At 41.1% G+C, this 21,569-nt stretch overlaps 1 protein-coding gene and 1 long non-coding RNA gene across 4 annotated transcripts in view; one reads left to right on the top strand and one right to left on the bottom strand.

Moving 5' to 3' along the window:
* smarca2 (SWI/SNF related, matrix associated, actin dependent regulator of chromatin, subfamily a, member 2) overlaps positions 1-21,569 on the top strand; it is a 55,846-nt gene that overhangs the window by 10,878 nt on the left and 23,399 nt on the right. The window contains exons 9-15 of one of the 2 annotated variants that reach the window (XM_056418116.1): positions 189-362; positions 1,590-1,763; positions 3,393-3,440; positions 11,400-11,530; positions 16,748-16,805; positions 17,265-17,362; positions 18,045-18,195. In XM_056418116.1, the coding sequence (XP_056274091.1) occupies positions 189-362; positions 1,590-1,763; positions 3,393-3,440; positions 11,400-11,530; positions 16,748-16,805; positions 17,265-17,362; positions 18,045-18,195 (834 nt within the window). Of the gene's footprint in view, positions 1-188; positions 363-1,589; positions 1,764-3,389; positions 3,441-11,399; positions 11,531-16,747; positions 16,806-17,264; positions 17,363-18,044; positions 18,196-21,569 lie in introns of both variants that reach the window. The other variant, XM_056418115.1, reaches the window with a different exon arrangement.
* LOC130196208 (uncharacterized) lies at positions 5,888-7,903 on the bottom strand. Of its 2 annotated transcripts, XR_008832205.1 has the most exons (4): positions 7,818-7,903; positions 6,851-6,909; positions 6,438-6,769; positions 5,888-6,298 (listed from the first exon to the last, which is right to left on the bottom strand). It is a non-coding gene; the product is annotated as an uncharacterized LOC130196208 (long non-coding RNA). The 2 variants fall into 2 exon arrangements; XR_008832204.1 differs by lacking the exon at positions 7,818-7,903 and having other exon boundaries at positions 5,891-6,298; positions 6,851-7,047.

Genomic DNA, 21,569 nt, shown 5'->3' with positions numbered 1-21,569 from the left:
AATCTGATTATATGATAGGAGCCTGGTAAACGTTATTTAATTGTCGTGTGTGTGTGTTTTTGTTTGTTTGTTTGTATATACATAGATGTGGACCCCTAACCCGAGTGTGTGTATATATATATATATATATATGTGTGTGTGTATACATATACATGTGGACCTCTAACTCATTTGTGTGTGTGTTCCAGGAGTACCTGAACAGCATCCTGCAGCACGCTAAGGACTTCAAGGAGTACCACCGCTCCATGACGGGCAAGATGCAGAAGCTCACCAGAGCCGTGGTCACCTGGCACACCAACACGGAGCGCGAGCAGAAGAAGGAAACGGAGAAGATCGAGAAGGAGAGGATGCTGAGGCTCTTGGTGAGGAGGCACACACACAGGCACAAGCACACACACACACATCGGGACATCGGGGCACGGAGGAGTTCGGTTACTCGTGTCATTTATTTTCATTTTATTTTATTTGGCACCTCTAGATTTGTGAATGAAAATGTTTTTGTATCGTTTGTGAATGTTAACTTTCATCAATGTCAGAACTTTACTACATCGAAGGGGTTCCTCCTCTTTTACAAACAGTCCTGGTTTTATTCTGAATACATTTAATATATATATTTTAGTGAATTAAGACTTTTTAGGGCTGATGAATGGACAAGAAGGAAGGAAGGAATCAAGGGAGCATCACATGACCTCTCAATGACATCCCAGAGCACAGGACCAGAGTATATAAATAGTAGTGACCTCCACTGAGTGACCTCAGTCCCTTTCCTTCCTTCCCTTGAATAGGAAGGAATCAAGGGAAGGAAGAAAGAAAGGAAGGAAGGATCCTTCAGTCCTTCCTTCCTTTTCTTGAATAGCAAAGAATCAAGGTAAGGAAGGAAACATGGGAAGGAAGGATCCTTCAGTCCTTCCTTTATTGCTTCCCTTGAATAGGAAGGAATCAAGGGAAGGAAGAAATTATCCTTCAGTCCTTTCTTCCTTTCCCTTAAATAGGAAGGAATACAGAGAAGGAAGAAAGGAAGGAAGGATCCTTCAGTCCTTCCTTGCCTTGAATAGGAACCAAGGGAGGGAAAGAAAGAATCATGGGAAGGATCCTTCTTTCCCATGTTTCCTTCCTATTGATTCTTTCCTATTCAAGGGAAGGAATAAAGAATCCTATCCCATGATTTTAGTTGTAATTGACAATTTAATCTGTCAATAATCTTCTTGATTAATCGAAAAATAAGACAACATCCTCCTGGATGTCTCTCCGTTCAGAGATATTCAGTTGACTGAGTGAGGAGAAAAGTGGATCAAAGGATCTTTATTTTGTCTCTTTCTCAAATCGTTAAAAATCAATTACAACAAAGTCGGTGAATAATCTATTTAATTGTTGCGTCTCTATTTCTCCTGTAATGAGGCGTCGCTCCCAACGCCTCATTACAGGAAACACTACTAACGGCTCCAAGTGACACGCTGATGAGGATCGATGCATTATATTAAGGTACAGTTTGTGCTCTGGCCAATCAGATCGCTGCATTTCTCACCACAGATTCATCTCTCTCTCTCTCTGAATACCATTAAAGTTGTTCTGTTGATGATGTTGTGCAGGCAGAGGATGAGGAGGGCTACCGGAAGCTCATCGACCAGAAGAAGGACAAGCGGCTGGCCTATCTGCTGCAGCAGACGGACGAGTACGTGGCCAACCTCACCACGCTGGTGTACGAGCACAAGGCGGCGCAGGCCGCCAAGGACAAGAAGAAGAAGAAGAAGAAGAAGAAGAAGGTGGGTCCTCGCCGCCACTCTGGCTTCTTACACCTCACACGTCATAAAGCTGACGCCAATGACAGTCATGTGACATGGCGTAGACCAGTGGCGGTGCGTCCATAGAGGGCGCTAGGGCGCCGCCCCTCTTAAAATTTTGAGATGAAAAAAAAAAGACGAAGAAAAAATAAAATATATCCTGTCAAAAAACATTATATACCAAATCATTTAAATAATAAATATACCGTGTTGACGCGTTAAATGTGTGTGGGAGACCGTCAGCCTGTCAACAACCACTTAAGTTAAATGTGACCAAAAATAATATATCACCACTCATCATCACTGAGAGAAGCCTCTCCCCATTTTACGGCCGCCGGCCCAACGTGTGTGTGCGGCAGCGATTAAACATTTCACGGTCGTTTCGGCAAGGACAGCTTCTCATTGGCGGATGAAACGTGAATCTTGGGGCTCAAAAATTTTCTGATTTCACGTGATTGGACTATTCAGCCAATCAGAGACCGGTATCGTTCCCTCAGCCAGAGAGCTCCACGGAGCTACGCGAGCAGGTTGCTAACGGAGCTGTTAGCTGGAGCTCAGTGAGTAATGCGCTGTTTAGTTTCCCCTGTCTGTTGTTCCAAAGTCCTGGGACTGAAACTCTCTGGATTACAACGGGGGGAGGGATCTAAAGAGCTTCAGACAAGTGTAAAGCACAAATCTTGCCGCAGTTATCTAGCTAACCGCATGAAGCTAACTCGCTAACAGCATGAAGCTAACTAGCTAACAGCATGAAGCTAACACTGTTTGCAGAGCAGAGCAGCAGAAGGAGACCGAACTGGCATCGAAAACACAACGAAGAAGTTCTGAAAAACAGACACATTCCCTCCAGAATAATGGAAGCAGGCTGGTTACAGACATGATTGACTTTAACCAGAGAGTTATGGAGAAGTTTGCCAACTTTAAAGAGAGGAGGCTACTTGTCTTTACAGTAGTGGGTCTACTCTGTCACCCAATGTAACATGTGATCTCTTTCTGACTCTATTCTGCTCTGAACCTCTTTCATGTGAGGGTGAAAGTCTTTTATTCTGTAAACCTCTGAAACCCAACCCAATGTTTCTTAAAGCTGCTCTGAACCTCTCATGCCCAAAGTTAAAGTTTGTTGATAGTTGTTATTGGACAGTGTTGAGCACGCTGTGTTCTTTAAATAAAGCTTTGTTTTTTACAATATTCTACTCAAAACCTCTTTTCTTCTCATTGTTGAGTGCTATTTAAACCGCGTCGCCCAACTGCGCCCCCCCCCCCCCCCCCAAAATTCACCAGCCGCCACTGGCGTAGACACGACTACAGGGAGCACCTAGGGGTTAAGTGCCTTGCTCAAGGACACATTGACTAGGGTGGGGATTGAACCGCAAAACCTCCTGATTGAAAGACAGACCTGCTGACATCTGACCCGCAAACTTACATGCCTAGAGTCACACATACTCATATACACACACTCACACATACACACACACAGGCACACTCGCATACAAACACACACTCACATGCACACACACACACACACACACACACACTCACACACACTCTGTGCTGTTGTAGAGTAACAGGCCTGTGATGAAGTGTGTGGTGTCTTTGTGTGTTTTGGGGTAGAAGGTGGAGAGAGACGGCGAAGGCACCAGTGCCATTGGACCTGATGGAGAGGTGAGCGACCCCGTTCTCTTGTTACGCTCCCATGTTGCTCTTTAAGGTTTGTTCTGAAGACATCGGGTCACCTGTTACCATGGCAACAATCAAAGTCTTACTTTAACGTGAGTTTCAGCTCATTGATGTTTAAAAAAAAAAGGATTTTACAGCCTCCTCTGTGTTTTCACTGCATGAGCCCCACTTTCAGTATAAAAGCCCCACTTTCAGTATAAAAGCCCCACTTTCATTATTAAAGCCCTACTATCAGTATAAAAGCCCCACTTTCATTATTAAAGCCCCACTTTCAGTATAAAAGCCCCACTTTTGGTATAAAAGCCCCACTTTCAGGATAAAAGCCCCACTTTCAGCATAAAAGCCCACCAGCTCAAAAGATGGGTCTTTCCCCTATATTTATATACAGGACTGTCTCAGAAAATTAGAATATTGTGATAAAGTTCTTTATTTTCTGTAATGCAATTAAAAAAACAAAAATGTCATGCATTCTGGATTCATTACAAATCAACTGAAATATTGCAAGCCTTTTATTCTTTTAATATTGCTGATTATGGCTTACAGCTTAAGAAAACTCAAATATCCTATCTCTAAATATTAGAATATCATGAAAAAGTATACTAGTAGGGTATTAAACAAATCACTTGAATCGTCTAATTAACTCGAAACACCTGGAAACACATTTTCAAATGTTTGATTTTGTTTTGCTGTTATAAATCTTTTTTTTTACTTGGTCTGAGGAAATATTCAAATTTTATGAGATAGGATTTTAGAGTTTTCTTAAGCTGTAAGCCATAATCAGCAATATTAAAAGAATAAAAGGCTTGCAATATTTCAGTTGATTTGTAATGAATCCAGAATGCATGACATTTTTGTTTTTTAATTGCATTACAGAAAATAAAGAACTTTATCACAATATTCTAATTTTCTGAGACAGTCCTGTATATATATATATAATATAACTACACATTTTTTAAAATATATATATATATTTATATACGAATCTCAGGCTTTAATCTTTTTAACTATAAGAAGCTGCACTTGCTTTGGCAGGAAGATCAGATTCCACTCTGGATGAAGCTCCAGCCTCCTTTTAGAGAATAAATAATGCAACGAGCGAAATGAGAGCTTAAAGTTAAGTGTTTTCCTCATCTTTCCTCGCCTCCTAATTGAGTCCTCCCCTCCTTCTGTCTCAAAAGAGGAGGCACTCGGGCTCCTGATGGCCAATTTGAGGAGAAACATCCGTTAATGATGTTTACCTCCCTAAAGGAGGCTGTTGAAGTCTCAATTGCTGGATTCTAATGAAGATGTTGGGTTTTTAGAATTGGGATTTCTTTATCCCATCTGAGTGGCCATTTAAAAATAAAATAATCAATAATCAATCAGTGAAGCAAGAACAGAACGGATGAAGTGTTTATTATCGGTGAGCTGGATTGCAATACAGGAATTCAGGTTATTGTCCAGATAATGTGGTTTGATCGTCACATTGATGCCACAGTCAGGCTTTATATCCACGCGGTTATGTTTTTATGGTTAACAGGGACTCGGATTGAGAAAAACAATATAATTATAGTAGGGAATAGATTTTAAGATTTCTTTTATGATGTGAAATGTTAAAAAAATAGCAACAATGAGAAGCTACTGCTGTCAGAATGATTCAGATGATATTGCATCTCAGACGATTTTAACAAATTACGCAACAGCCTAAGAAAAAATTTACATTTTGTTATTTAAAATAAAAACATTAAACATTCGTCTTAAGTGGTACAACACGAGGTAAGTAAGTCAAGTTTATTTATATTATACACTCAGAAAAGTTTGACCATTGTCTACTCAATAAAATTAAGGCAACAAGTGACAATTAATATAATTGAATAGAATTTAATACTTCATCTTTGATTAAAAACTATTGATTTAATTAAGCAAATTTAAACAAAATATTAAATACAAATATTTTGGATTTACTAATAATATGGCAAATGTTGAGTAAATCCAAATCAATTATACAGGGGAAATGATTAATATTTACTAGGTATTCAAAAGAAAGTAATTTAGATATACCAAATAGCTGTGAAAAAGTAATTTAGATTTACTAATTATGTGGATGAAATTGATTTATATTTACTAAATATCTGGATAATACTGATTTATATTTACTAATTGTATGGGTGAAAACTATGCTATTTTTCTAAATATCTGGATAAGAATGATTTGGATTCAATAAATAAAATAAGTTACATCAACTCATAACTTGGAAGAATGTTACTGAATTCAACACATTTAAACTGAAATTGTTATTTATCTTTACATAAATTAATTCTTCAAATCAACTTATAATTGGTACCACATGACTTAAAATCTATTGATTGTCACTTTGTTGCCATATTTTTTAAATGTAGAATCTACTTAATATCATGCCTTCTTTTTGCAAGAATTTACTGAGGAGCAGTTAACAAATTACCACATTTAGGATAACAGCATGTAAACATTTATTTGTGCAACTTTGTTGACCATCTGTCAAAAACATTTGTGTAAAATGCCAAAATACAAAGAAATCCTGGTGTACACAAAAGAATCACAGCAGCAAGCCCTTCAAATGAGTATGACAAATTGGATGTTTCTGAACAACCCTGAATGGTAAATAACTGCAGCACTGAAACTCAGACAAAGCCTCGAAATAAACCATGTGACTGTAAACGCACTGTAAAAAAAAAAACTCATTGGGTCCAGACTGAAGACAGGTGGGGACAGAAGCTCATGCTGACATGATGTCCAGGAAACTGGAACTTAAGGCAGGCGTAGTCATCATTACTGCTTGAAGACTCACAGGTCAACCGGTTGTCTGTGGGCTGACATGATTCTCTCTACAGCCAGAAAAAAGACAAAATAGAAAAGATTAACAATAATATAACTTTAAATAGCATTTACAACATGACTAGGTGGTTTGAACAATAACAATTTATTCTGTTGTTAAATTAAGACACTGAATTTAAAACAACTTACTCCCGTTTATCCTTGACAACTTGTATCCGATCATGGGTCACACTAGTGGAACAGCAAAGAAGGTGTTGAGGTTCATGCTGGTAGTCGTAATCACACCTAAAAAGAAAGAGTAAGGGGATAAAGGACAAGGGGAGGACATACATCCTCTTCAGTAAAAACAAAATCATCTCAAGCATCAACTTTTGCTCTTTTCAATGCTAATGTTGTAAATAAAAATGAAAAGGCTAGATTCACACTCAAGTGCCCCATGTTGTCGTCATCATGGCGGCCAAGGTTTGATTTCCGGTGGTCCCTTTGCTGCAGATCCTCCCCTGTGCTGCTTGTGTGTCTCTCTAGCTCCAACACAAATAAAGAAAAACATCTTAAAACAAATAATTGCTTGCTTCTGGCATTTAAATGGATTATAATCTCACCGTGTTGCTGGGTGTCATTAAGGTCACGAAGTTGTTCCATCCAAGTTGGATTATAATGTCTGAAAGGTGGCAGGAGAAAATAATTAGCATTTTACAATTAACTAATTGTTCTTAATTATCTGTACATAAATGTAAACATTGACTCAAAGGACACTCTTTGGTGACGTCCTCATCTGATAATGTGGACAGTAAATGAAGATTTGAACATGAAACCATCCCCTCACTGGACAGCTCACGGCTCACGGAGCTTCTGAGGAGCTGTGAGCCGTCATGTCCGCCACAGCGCAGTTATAAGCGTCATGTTAACAACAGTCACGTGAACAGAGTCCCGACCACGTCAACAGCATCACGTAATGAGCGTCACGTGAACAGCAGTCCCCACAGCATATGACACAGCGCAGTATAAAGCGGTCACGTGAACAGAGTCCCGACGTGACCAGACACGTACAATAACGTGTCTGGTCACGTGACTGTCCGGACTGACCGCTCCGGTATATGTGAGCTTGTCTATACATGTCTGCGTGGAACCAGTTTCAAAGCACTTCAATAAAATCGTGGTTATTAGATGAAGTGTGTAGCACGTGACCCCTCAGGTGTCTTAACCCACCTGCCACTAATGAACCTATAACACGAGCGTTAGCTAAACATTACCTCAGCTAACATGTGTAAACTAAGCTAATGTTAGCTCGTTCAACACAGAAACCGACAACCTACGTTACATCGACGATGTTAAAGAAACGTGAAAACACTTAACCATCAGATAGCTAAGTTAACTTACTCTTGACGCCCAAGGCGACACAGAACTGCAGAACACCATGCCTCGAATACAAAAGTAGCTACCCGCTAGCTCACACGAGGCTAGCTCAACTCCTCACCAGAGAGCCGAGTAGAAACCTCAAAGTGTCACTGACGTTGCTCGTTCAATACAACGTTACTCTCTGAAATTAAATTAAGTTGGCATTCTTACCTCAAGAAGAGATGTCATGTCAGGAGGCTGTCGTTCCCTCTGTGGCGTTTCGTGAGTCACTGAAGCAGGAGAGCAGCGCGCAGCTCAAACTGGGAGAAGAGGCGCGAAACCGGGTTCAACAGTTCAATCTGCTTTTTTTGTGTTGATTGCTGTGATCAGACTGATCACTGCACCTGGCCTCTCCTTTGAACTCTCTCTCTCTCTCTCTCTGTTGGACGGGCTGTCTGTCTGTCTCTGTCTGTGCTGTTTTCTTCTCTAGTAACTAGATTCTTAGAATAATACAATAAAATAGTAGGACAGGATATATTACATTTAAGAAGTTAAATAATAAAGGAAATAAAAAATAATAAAAAAATGAAAGTAAATACAGTGTATCTAAGTGTACCGTATTTTTTGCACTATAGGGCGCACTAGATTATAAAGCGCACTGTCAATGAATGGTCTATTTTCGATCTTTTTTCATATATAAAGCGCACCGGACTATAAGGCGCATTAAGCGGAAAAAAAACAGTCATAAGTCAGTCGATCAAACTTTATTAAACGCGTTCACAATAATTCTCAACATTATTCAAACGTTAATGAGCGTATTCACAATAACTACCAACCTTATTCAGTTGTATTTTGGGATCCTTATACACACACTGTAATATTATGGTGAAGCACAGTATTGTAACGGACTGAGGGAAATGTTATGTCCGGATGTAAGTGAACGTCTCACGAGCTGGTAGCTGTGAGGCGTGTCTGTGATTGGACAGCGAGTGATGTTGTTGTGTGTGTGTTGTGTTCCGCGGGTTCTGAGCGGAGCTATGACCCGGAGCAGACGTGAAGCTGGTTTTGAGGTTTCACGGCGGTTTGTTGTCGTTTTGGCGAGGCTACGCCAACAGTAGCTTGTTCTATGTTCCTTGAATAAACACCCTATAAGCCATCTACGTCTCGTAGCGTTCCTGACCCAGGGTCGCTACAGTATGTATTACTCCGCGACGCTCCTGGCTACGGTAGCCGTAATGCTGCAAGCGGTGCGGCTTTGTAGTTTACCAAAGTCGTACTAAAACATTTTGACTTAGCGCCGTGAGCGCCTTGTACCACACAAAATCGCTTAGAGGTCAGTAAACAAAACCAGAATTAATCCATATATACGGCGCTTCGGATTATAAGGCGCACTGTCGTTTTTTGAGAAAATTAAAGGCTTTTAAGTGCGCCCTATAGTGCAAAAAATACGGTATATAAAGTGAAAGTGGTGCAATGTTCATTGATGTTCAATTTGAGGAGGATCTGGCCAGAGGTGATTTATTGTAAAGTCTAATAGTTGCCAGGAAGGTTCTCCTGTATCTGGAAGTTTCTCCTCTATCAAGAATGTTCTCCTGTATCAGGAGTGTTCTCCTGTTTGTCCTTGTGAAGCAGAGCTAAAGCAGTCTGTTGGAGAACGTGCTCCGCTGTCCCTGCAGTAGGTGGTGGAGAGGGTGGTCCAGTTCTCCAATATGGACAAACATTTCTTCATGTCCTCCTCTCCACCTGTTCCGGATAGTCCTCTTTGCCAAGGATGGAGCCGGCCTTCCACACCAGTTTAGTGAGTCGGTTGGTTTTCTCCAGTTACAATGCTGCTCCCCCAGCAGAGTACGGAGAAGTCCAGAGCACTGGTCCAACAGACTGGTAGAACATCATAACTGAGATTTGTCATATATTACAAACATTTGAGGACTTGTGAACCTTTGAAGGAGTGCATTTTTTGTCTTCTCGGTTTTTAAACCACTACCAAGCAGGGATACTAAGTGCTAGATATTGCCAGCCGGTTGGGCCCCATTTGGGAGTAGTTACAACCTGGAAAAGAAAGCTAAGCTCTGACATGTTGAGAAAAAAAGAAGCTAAAATCAGCCCAAACTCTTAACAGGGTCTCAGATTTACAAAGCCTCTTCAAGTCCTGGATTTCAGACAGCCAATTAACTATTGTGGGTGTTTTGGGGGAAATTTCACCCCATCACCTCATTGTAGGCCCTGTCTTGAGTGTTTGTGTTCAATCTTGGATATCCAGGACTAATATTAAGGAGATTGTGACAATTTTTGCACTTGTCAAAAAATATGCGATTATAAGAGAATAAGGCCCAATTTGACCCTTTGGACCTTTTTGGGGACCCTTAACTTGCAGCTATCAGTCCCAAACTTTTGGGTATTCATATTCAGATGTCCCTCTTTAAATCTGAAGAGGATCCACATATCTGAGTTGGTGGAAAAATTAACTAAAAGACTGGTTTTAAGGATTTTCCTCGTCAAGATTTTGGAGGCGATTTCACCCCATGACCTCAATGTATTATATTTAGGTAAATATAATATGTAAGACAAATAGGAGGTTAAGGGTCAGTTGGCAGAGTAGTGTGTTTGTGTGTGTGTGTATGTGTGTATGCATGTGTGTGTTTAAAAAGATGTTAGTGTTTCAAAATTTATTTTAATTCATTCATTATCAGTTCTGATTACAAATATTGGACACTGGACACAACAGCAAATACTCACGGTCGCCCTATAATGCTCCTCTAAAGAACAAGTATCAAAACTTATCATTATTTCTTCTACTTTGTACTCTTAAAAAAACTGCAATATGTTTATTGTAATGAAAAAAGTGAATTTGTATGTCATTTAAGAAAACTGTAAAAATGACTGTATTAATAATAGTCATTTTTCTTTACAAAAATGGGCAAAAAATGTTATTTTGTATTATTAGCATAATACTTAAATTAACAGTTGGGTTGTTAATTTACAGATAATGTCTGTAATTTCACCGAGTTTTGAATATAATTTTATTTAATCAATCCTGAAAGCTACCCTGAACCGGAGCAGGTTTGCCGTTCAGAGTAAGTTATCGGTAACCTAGTTTGCTAAGAATAAATCCAGCTTTGTGTACCGGAAAGTCAGGTGTGGCGCAAATTCCTTGGGCGGAAGTGTACGGCGTTTAAAACTGAAGAGTTTCCATTGAGTAGAATTTATTAATTTTTCGACATTGTTGACTTTACTCATAAAATATGATTAAATTCTACTCAATGATTTTGAGCTGATATTATTCAAACAAAAATGAGTAAAATGCAATTGATAAATAATTCAAATTGTATTAAATCAACATAATAATATGCCAAACTCCACTCACATATTTTTTATGTAAAGGTTACTAGTATTTATTGAGTAAATATTAATTGAGCTCAGTCCCACTTTTTTGAGTGTACCAACAGGGGCCAAAACATGTCATCCTTGTTCTTTTACAAGTGCGCTGCTGGAAGAAGACTAGTAGGAAAGTTGATTTTATTTATTTTTTGGGTTTTTATACATCAATCATTGCAACAGAGTTGAAGAAAAGGAGGGATTTGACTGCCGCTGCAGTGGAGAAGCAATAGCATGTAAAAAGACCTGATATCTATTTTTCTTTTAAAAGACAAAGTACAATATACTTTAAAAGATGGTGCAATAAAAACACAATGAAATGAAAAGGAAAAAGAAATAAACAAAGATCAAAAAGCAGGCCATGGAATATTTATGGTAACAGCCAGGTAGGTTTTGAGATGGAGTTTAAATGACACGCGTCTCCTCTTTGTCGTGCAGCCGATGGACGAGAGCAGCCAGATGAGCGAGCTGCCCGTCAAGGTCATCCAGACGGAGACGGGGAAGGTCCTGGAGGGGACGGACGCCCCCAGGTCCAGCCAGCTGGAGGCGTGGCTAGAGATGAACCCTGGGTGAGGAGGGACGCACGTCCACCGCATCGAAAACCAAATACAATTTTTATGTTTTACTCCTAAGTCCCGCCCCCTTGAACACAGACTGGCCAATCGTAGCGTAGCATCAGCTAACATGTTGGCGCACCATTAATCAAACGACAGGCGACGGTGGTGGTTTATTTTAACACTGATTTGTAGATTTTAGTCTCTATTTATATCTTTTTAACCTTTTTGGAGATAGATATATATATTTATATATATATAAATTATATTTTTATATATTTATATGTATATATATATATTTATATATCAGGCATGAGAATCCCTCACCTTTTGGCGAAATTCGCCGTTTTGAAACCAAAATAGGTGACTTACGTGAATCGTGTAGATCCGAAGAGTTTTTGTTTTGGGGTAGGGGGGGGGGGGTCAATTGGCCGGCCGGCGTTTATGAGATTAGAGTGGGATACGGAGAAAATGTGGAGTGGTGCTCTTCGCAATAAAACATCTTTGATGGGACGTGTCGCGTCTCGGCCAATCAGCGTCAAGATGTCTTCAGCGTTTGGTGGTTTAGGTTAGCTTGAATGTTAGCCGCTACTTCTGCTGCTGTCACGCTGCACGGTGTAGCGATGCTAACAAAGTACCCGTACGTTAAGAGTAGGGCTGCAACTAACGATTATTTTGATAATCGATTAATCTGTTGATTATTTTTTCGATTAATCGGATAAAAAAACAAACACACTGTAATTTTCAACCCTTTATTCAAAACAGGGTTCGTACGGTCATGGAAAACCTGGAAAAGTCATGGAATTTTTAAATGGCTATTAGCAGGCCTATAAAAGTAATTGAAAAAAATAAAATCCCAAAATGTTTGGAAAAGTAATGCAAATTTGTTTTATTCAAATGTTAATTTACACGGTATATATACGGTATGCTTTGGAATTCTCAGTTATTTTAAATACTACATCTTCTCACTTGTTCATGTATACACAGAGTTTTCATTAAATGTTTAATCATGGAAATTTGGTTTAAAGTCATGGAAAGGTCCTGGAGACCCACTGGTCAGCATGTGATGAATCTGTTCACTGGTCATGTGGATGAACCCGTCACAAACAGACTGACAGCGGTTTACTCTCCTGAGTTGGCTATTTATGGGTTAAACGCCTAATACGGTGAGGGGGCGTGGCTTATCTCCGTTGCCTTTCTCCATGGAAAAATATTTTCAGCCATCCGCCACGGAATAAATAACCATGTTCTCTACGTTATACTCTTGTGGAAATGCCACACACGTCGTGACATGTAGCGCCCTGGTGTCTGGGTTCATAACGTCACCCGGAGGCGCACTTAGCTCCGTGAATGTCTCCGACTACGTGAAGGACTTCCGCATCCAGCGCCACGTGAGCAGCAGCAGCCAATTAGATTCATCAACAGCGGAGCAGCTCAGCGCTGATTGGCTCTCACAACGCAGCGTTGAGTCTCTCCCTCCACTCTGGTTTCTCCAGCGCCGCTCTGCGCTCAAATCTACTTTGTTTATACTCCGTGACTTATTGAGCGCCGTAATAATCGCGCGACACAACGAATCGATAATGAAATTCGTTGCCAACTATTTTAAGAATCGATTTTTATCGATTTTATCGATTCGTTGTTGCAGCCCTAGTTAAGAGCGATGTGATTTAGCATATTTTTTAGTATCGATACTTCATTAAAAGAGCGCGCGATCAGAGCGCACGCGCTGCTCCGTGTCAAGCTGTTTGTACGTACTGCGCAGCGCTCACAGAGAGTGGCCTTAAGTGGCGGAATTTTCGGCTTTAAAAATAAAAATAAAAAAAGATGCCAGAAGTGAAATGTTAAAGTTCAGTCTGTAAAGTTCTGTAACTCTACAGCTGCTCATCCTGATGAACTCTGTATCATCTGGTCAGATACAGACTAACGGCCTCATAGTGTATAATCAATGCTATGATGGCTCCATGTAGTTTCATTCATATCTTGTAGGCTAATACTAAATTACTGCCATTTGTTGTGTTGAAAAAGTTGGTAAAAAGTGAACCATACAGATGTTTTATTTATTACTATTATAGATAAATATACCAGTATCGTATTTATGGTATACTGTTTTTATGGTATTGTATCAGTATCATGATATTTATGGCAGGTATGGTATAGAACAGGGCTATTCAACTTCAGTAGCAAGTGGGCCAAATAAGAAAATCACAGGGGGTGTGAGGGCCGCACAGAATATTGATGAGTTGTTGACGGGGGGGGTGCTAGTGAGAGGCGCGCGCGAGCCGAGAAGGATTGTTGACGGGGGTGCTAGTGAGAGGCGCGCGCGAGCCGAGAAGGATTGTTGACGGGGGGGGTGCTAGTGAGAGTCGCGCGGGCCAGAGTTAAACTCAAGCGGGCCGCTAGTTGAAGAGGCCTGGTATAGAAGATCGTGACAACGTTCATGAATGACCATATTATACACAATATTACTATTATTATAGGGCCCGATCACTGACTTGGTGTTAGAATGGAGGACCTATAGATTATCATACAACGTCCAACATCGATGTTCGTGGAAGTCCCCCCCCCCCCGCGCGCCTATCCTTCTCACCTTTTTCACCCCTGACCCGTTTTCATGTCTGATATATGAATTTCTATATATAAATATATATATTTATATATATATATATGAATTTCTATATATATCACATGAAATTACATATATATATAATTTTAAATTATATACATTTATAATTATATATATGTGTGTATATATATATATATATATTCTAAGTGGTCTGTTGCGTATTGTTCACCCTTTTTTACTTGCATTTACTTACAGTATATATATTTTTATATATGATTTTTTTATATACAGTGCATCCGGAAAGTATTCACAGCGCTTCACTTTTTCCACATTTTGTTATGTTACAGCCTTATTCCAAAATGGATTAAATTCATTATTTTCCTCAACATTCTACACACAACAACCCATAATGACAAAGTGAAAACTGTTTTTGCAAATTTTTGCAAATCTGTTAAAAATAAAGAACGAAAACATAACATATACATAAATATTCACAGCCTTTGCCATGACACTCAAAATGTAGCTCAGGTGCATCCTGTTTCCACTGATCATCCTTGAGATGTTTGATTGGAGTCCAACTGTGCTAAATTCAGTTGATTGGACATGATTGAGAAAGGCACACACCTGTCTATATAAGGTATCACAGTTGACAGTGCATATCAGAGCATGAACCAAGCCATGAAGTTCAAGGAATTATCTATAGACCTCCGAGACAGAATTGTATCGAGGCACAGATCTGGCGAAGGGTACAGAAAGATTTCTGCAGCATTGAAAGTCCCAATGAGCACAGTGGCCTCCATCATCCGGACATGGAAGAAGTTTGGAACCACCAGGACTCTTCCTAGAGTTGGCCGCCCAGCCAGACTGAGCGATCGGGGGAGAAGGGCCTTAGTCAGGGAGGTGACCAGGAGCCCGATGGTCACTCTGACAGAGCTCCAGCGTTGTTCTATGAAGAGAGGAGAACCTTCCAGAAGGACAACCATCTCTGCAGCACTCCACAAATCAGGCCTGTTTGGTAGAGTGGGCAGACGGAAGCCACTCCTCAGTAAAAAGCACATGACAGCCCGCCGAGAGTTTGCAGAAAAGCACCTGAAGGACTCTCAGACCATGAGAAACAAAATTCTCTGGTCTGATGAAACAAAGATTGAACTCTTTGGCCTGAATGCCAAGCGTCATGTCTGGAGGAAACCAGGCACTGCTCATCACCTGGCCAATACCATCCCTACAGTGAAGCATGGTGGTGGCAGCATCATGCTGTGGGGATGTTTTTCAGCAGGAGGAACTGGGAGACTAGTCAGGATTGAGGGAAAGATGAATGCAGCAATGTACAGAGACATCCTGGATGAAAACATGCTCCAAAGCGCTCTGGACCTCAGACTGGGGCGACGGTTCATCTTCCAACAGGACAACGACCCGAAGCACACAGCCAAGATAACAAAGGAGTGGCTTCGGGACGACTCTGTGAAGGTCCTTGAGTGGCCCAGCCAGAGCCCTGACTTGAACCCGATTGAACATCTCTGGAGAGATCTGAAAATGGCTGTGCACCGACGCTCCCCATCCAACCTGATGGAACTTGAGAGGTTCTGCAAAGAAGAATGGGAGAAACTGCCCAGAAATAGGTGTGCCACGCTTGTGGAATCAGACCCAAGAAGACTTGAGGCTGTAATTGCTGCCAAAGGTGCTTCAACAAAGTATTGAGCAAAGGCTGTGAATACTTATGTACATGTTATGTTTTTTCGTTCTTTATTTTTAATAAATGTGCAAAAATTTGCCACTTTGTCATTATGGGTTGTTGTGTGTAGAATGTTGAGGAAAATAATGAATTTAATCCATTTTGGAATAAGGCTGTAACATAACAATATGTGGACAAAATGAAGCACTGTGAATACTTTCCGGATGCACTGTATATATATATATATATATAATTTGTTATTTTATATATATATATATTTTAGTGCTGTGAAAAATAACGCGTTAACTCAGTTAATTAAATTACAGGATTAATTTTTTTTTTTTTAACGCATGCGCAGAATGAGCTTCCAATCCGTCCGTTGTTGGTCGTCTCTCCAGCAGCATGTCATTCTGTCTCTACGTGTCGCGTAAACACGACTCCGATCTCCATCTCGCGCGCCGCAGAGCTCGGATGCCGGCGTGTGCGGGACGAAAAAAAGTCACTTGCACCCCCCCCCGTCAACAACTCTTCTCTCAGCTCGCGCGGTAGAGCTCCGATGCTGGCGCGCGCACTGGTGAGCAAGTTATGTGCCCCCCTGTGTATAAATGCAGGGCTCTCAAGTGTCACGCATTGAGCGTGAGACTCACGCATTTCGGTCTTAGAAAGAAAAGTCACTAGCACCCCCCCCTCAACAACTCTTCTCGGAGCTCTTGCCTGTCTTGAGAGCCCTGTAAATGTATATATGTGATTAATCCACAGAAACCTGTGATTAACCTGATTAAAAATTGTACTCGTTTCACAGCCCTAATATATATGTATATATAATTTTTTATCAAAAACGAAAATATTCCCTTCACACATCCCTGTGTGTGTGCGGGGCTTGACAAAGGGTCAGACTCGTGAAGCGTGATCCTAAATAAAGCAGGAGGCTCGTTTTGGGGCCTGGCGGCGTACATTATTCTGAGATGAAGAGATTAATTCTCCTCTTGTCCTCCAGGTATGAAGTGGCCCCGCGGTCGGACAGCGAGGAGAGCGGCTCTGAGTACGAGGACGAGGTCAGAGACTCAATAACAACACACATATACACACATACAGACTCACACATACACACACATACAGACTCGCACTTACATACACACATACAGACTCACACATACACACATATACACGTGTACACATATACACACGCACATTCACACACACATATTCACACATATACACACACATACACACACACACTCACACACATACACGTATACACTCACACATACTCCCACATGCATACACCCACATACATACACACTTGCATATACACTCATACACATACACACACATACACTCACACACACATATACACACATACACACATAAAAACACTCACAAATATACACATACATACTCCCACACACACACTCACACACACAATCCAGCAGGGGGCTGTAGCTGCACGTTCTCTGCTGGTGTGTCCCAGCTGTTCACATGAGTGAACTCTTCCTCCTCTTCTTCATCCTCAGGAGGAAGAGGAGGGGGCCAAGCCAGAGCTGCAGGATGAGAAGATCATCGATCCCAACGGAGTGGAAGTGTTCGTGGCGGCGGCCAATCACATCATCGAGTACGTGTTCTCTGTTTTACCTTAATAGATCTTCTCGTATAGAAATTAAGCTCCTCCCCCTCCTCCTCCTCCCCCTCCCCCAGGAGGTTCAGTGTTCAATGTATTAAAGATGTTTTGGAAACGTATAGAGTCCAAAACCGTTTTTTTAACTTGAAACAAAAAATAAAGAATGTCCTTCAGCCTCCGACGTGAGAGACACTCTTAAAGTTTAGAAGAGACTCAAAAGTGAAACAGAGAAGACACGAGTCAATACAGCTGGCCTGGACTCCAGATGAGCCCGGAGCATAACTCTTCTTCTTCTCCTCATCCTCCTTTTTCTTCTCCTCTTCCTTCTTTTTCTCCTTTCTTTCTTTCTTTCTTCCTTTCTTCTTTTTCTCCTCCTTTTTTTCTTTTCTTCCTCTTCCTCTTTTTCTTATTCTTCTCCTTCTTTATTCCTTTCTTCTTCCTCTCCTTCTTCGTCTCCTTCTTTCTTTTCTTCTTTTCCTCATCCACCTCTTCTTCTCCTTCTTCTTCGCCTCCTTCTCCTTCATTTTCTCCTCCCTTCTTTCTTCCTTCCTTTCTTATTGTTCTCCTCCTTATTTTTCTTCTCATCCTTCTTTCTTCTTTCTCCCTCCTCCTTCTTTCTTTCTTCATTCTATTCTTTTTCTCCTCCTCATCCTCTCCTCTCCTCCTCCTCCTCCAGGTCAGCTAAGCAGGATGTGGATGATGAGTACGTCGTTCCCACCGGTCAGCCGAGCTCTCAGGCGTCGTACTACGGCGTCGCCCACGCCATCATCGAGAAGGTGGAGAAGCAGTCGACGCTGCTGGTTAACGGCACGCTCAAATACTACCAGGTATACACACACACACACACACCTACATACACACACACACACACACCTACATACACACACACACACACACAAACACATTCATGCATACATACACACACACACACACATACATACACACATACACAAACACGCACATTCATACATACACACACATACACACACTCACAAAAACTCACACATGCACACACACACTCAGTCACACACCTACACACACAAACTCACACACATTCACTGTCTCACACACATATACACACACACAAACTCACACACGCACATATACACACACTAACACACACTCGTACAGACTCGTACACACTCACACAAATATACACACACACATTCCCTCTCAGTTTAGAGACTTTTCTAACGGCCTTTATAATCTTTTATTTATAATTTTTTTGCTAAATTTTCAGCAGCCATTGTTATTTGGCTTATTTATTATTATTTTCTTTAACCTACAACGTTGGTTTTTTGCAGATTGAAATATTTGTTGTTTCTGCAAAAAACAGGATGGTTCAAATGTAACCGTGCCGTTGCCATGGCAACTCTCTGCCCCTTAAGGAACATTCACATGAACATTTAGGAAGAATGAATATTCCGCGTTAACATTCTTCAGAATGAATCGTGTTGATCGTTTGAGCTCTTCAGGTAGAATCTCTTCTTCGGCTGAAGGAGACAAACATGACCTCACCAAACTTTAAATGGAGGAACACAACAATCTGACTTCTGGGAGCATGAAGTGAGTTTTCTTCCAAAAGTCCAGCTTCTTATTCAAGAGTTTTTGTAATTACCTCTTCACTTTGATCAGGACTCGGTTGTGTCTGCCATCTGCTCCTCTGGAACGACTTAAAAGAACATTTATTTTGTATTTTCTTGTCCTCAGTCGGTCCAGATGGGAGGAACGATTACAGCGACGGAAAGAACTGTCTTGAGAATAGCTCGAAGACAAAATACACGACAACATCTTCCTCGCGCTCAAAGGTCTCGTCGTCTCTTAGAAGCTTCAGACGGTGAAACTCGTCTTCATCAAACGCCTCTTTTTTGTTGTTGATCCGAGTCACATTTTGTACACAAACCACCTTCTGCTTGTGGCGGCTTTTTAATCTCATAACTCTGATATGATAAAGAACAGGGTTGATACGGTCATGGAAAAACCTGGAAAGCTCCTGGAAATTGTAAAACGGTTATTTCCAGGTGTGGAAAGTCTCTGACAAACAAATATCCCCAAAGTTTTGGGAAAGTTGTGGAATTGTTATATTGATATGTTGCATTCACACTGAGTTTTAAATAATGAATATGCTTTTAAAAATAATGACGCTCTGAATATAAGACGCCATACTCTATTCTCATACTCGCACATTTTTCCGCACTGCAAGTGAACGCACCTTAACTGAAAAGACATAAATGTTTATTCCTTTAATCTAAACTATTGTCTCATTCATTTGAGTCATTTGAGGTTATTTACTGTATGCTTTGGAATTCTCATTGTTACTTTAAATACAACATTTTATCACTTTTTCAATGGATACACCGAGATTTCACGACATATTTGCTCATGGAAATTTGGTTTAAAGTCCTGGAACACCATTGGTCACCATGTGTATGAACCCTGTTGATTGGTCATGTGGATGAACCCTGTTCATTGGTCAGCATGTGGATGAACCCTGTTCATTGGTCACCATGTGTATGAACCCTGTTCATTGGTCATGTGGATGAACCCTGTTCATTGGTCACCATGTGGATGAACCCTGTTCATTGGTCACCATGTGGATGAACCCTGTTCATTGGACATGTGGATGAACCCTGTTCATTGGTCACCATGTGGATGAACCCTGTTCATTGGTCAGCATGTGGATGAACCCTGTTCATTGGTCACCATGTGGATGAACCCTGTTCATTGGTCAGCATGTGGATGAACCCTGTTCATTGGTCAGCATGTGGATGAACCCTGTTCATTGGTCATGTGGATGAACCCTGTTCATTGGTCATGTGGATGAACCCTGTTCATTGGTCACCATGTGGATGAATCCTTTTCATTGGTCATGTGTATGAACCCTGTTCATTGGTCACCATGTGGATGAACCCTGTTCATTGGTCATATGGATGAACCCTGTTCATTGGTCACCATGTGGATGAACCCTGTTCATTGGTCATGTGGATGAACCCTGTTCATTGGTCACCATGTGGATGAACCCTGTTCATTGGTCATATGGATGAACCCTGTTCATTGGTCATGTGTATGAACCCTGTTCATTGGACACCATGTGGATGAACCCTGTTCATTGGTCACCATGTGGATGAACCCTGTTCATTGGTCACCATGTGGTTGAAGCCTGTTCATTGGTCACCATGTGGTTGAACCCTGTTCATTGGACACCATGTGGTTGAACCCTGTTCATTGGTCACCATGTGTATGAACCCTGTTCATTGGTCACCATGTGGTTGAAGCCTGTTCATTGGTCATGTGGATGAACCCTGTTCATTGGTCACCATGTGTATGAACCCTGTTCATTGGTCACCATGTGGTTGAACCCTGTTCATTGGTCATGTGGATGAACCCTTTTTATTGGTCATGTGTATGAACCCAGTTCATTGGTCATGTGGATGAACCCTGTTCATTGGTCATATGGATGAACCCTGTTCATTGGTCACCATGTGGATGAAGCCTGTTCTTTGGTCACCATGTGGATAAACCCTGGCAAAAAAAGTCCTCCGTAAATCTTGATTATTTGGTATAAAAGTTCTTAATTAATTAAGCGTATCCTCCCGTTGTTCTGACTGGCCGAGCATTTCATTCACAGAACCAAGCGGTTTATTTCGTATGGACTTATTTATTCATCCAAACTCTACAACGTGATGATATAGAAGATATATATAAAGACATGGGGGGGGGGGGGGGGTGCAAGAGATACGAGAAACCAGCGGTAATTAGATGCTGCTGTTCACACTTTCTTTCTTTCCTCCGCAGTCGGCTCGCGGTTGTCAGCGCCGCTCCTCTCCAATTTATGGTGTGCGCTCGCTCGGCTTTTAAATGAGATGTCGTGGCGGCTCCTCGGGGCCGGAGCGAGCGCCACAATAATTGGATAGATTGCGGCGCCGATCCCTGCAAAACAAACGTGAACACGTTTACAGAATACAATTTTTTAATTTTTTATTTCTTTTTACCCCCCTTATTTCTGTGCAATTAACTCCGTAGACGGGCACTTCGTTAACTAACAGGCAGTTTGGTAATTGGGTGGCGTTCTCCGCTCCTCGTGCACTTTAATCACTTTAATCCCCTTTTTGGGGAAATATAAAATGCCAAAGTGATCAAAGTACATTCTCAAAATGTCCCTGTGTGAAAGGCGATAGATCGACACCTTCAAGGCCTCTCG

This window comes from Pseudoliparis swirei, chromosome 7, assembly GCF_029220125.1.
Source record: "Pseudoliparis swirei isolate HS2019 ecotype Mariana Trench chromosome 7, NWPU_hadal_v1, whole genome shotgun sequence".
NCBI lineage: Eukaryota > Metazoa > Chordata > Actinopteri > Perciformes > Liparidae > Pseudoliparis > Pseudoliparis swirei.
This window is presented reverse-complemented; position numbering and strand designations above follow the sequence as displayed.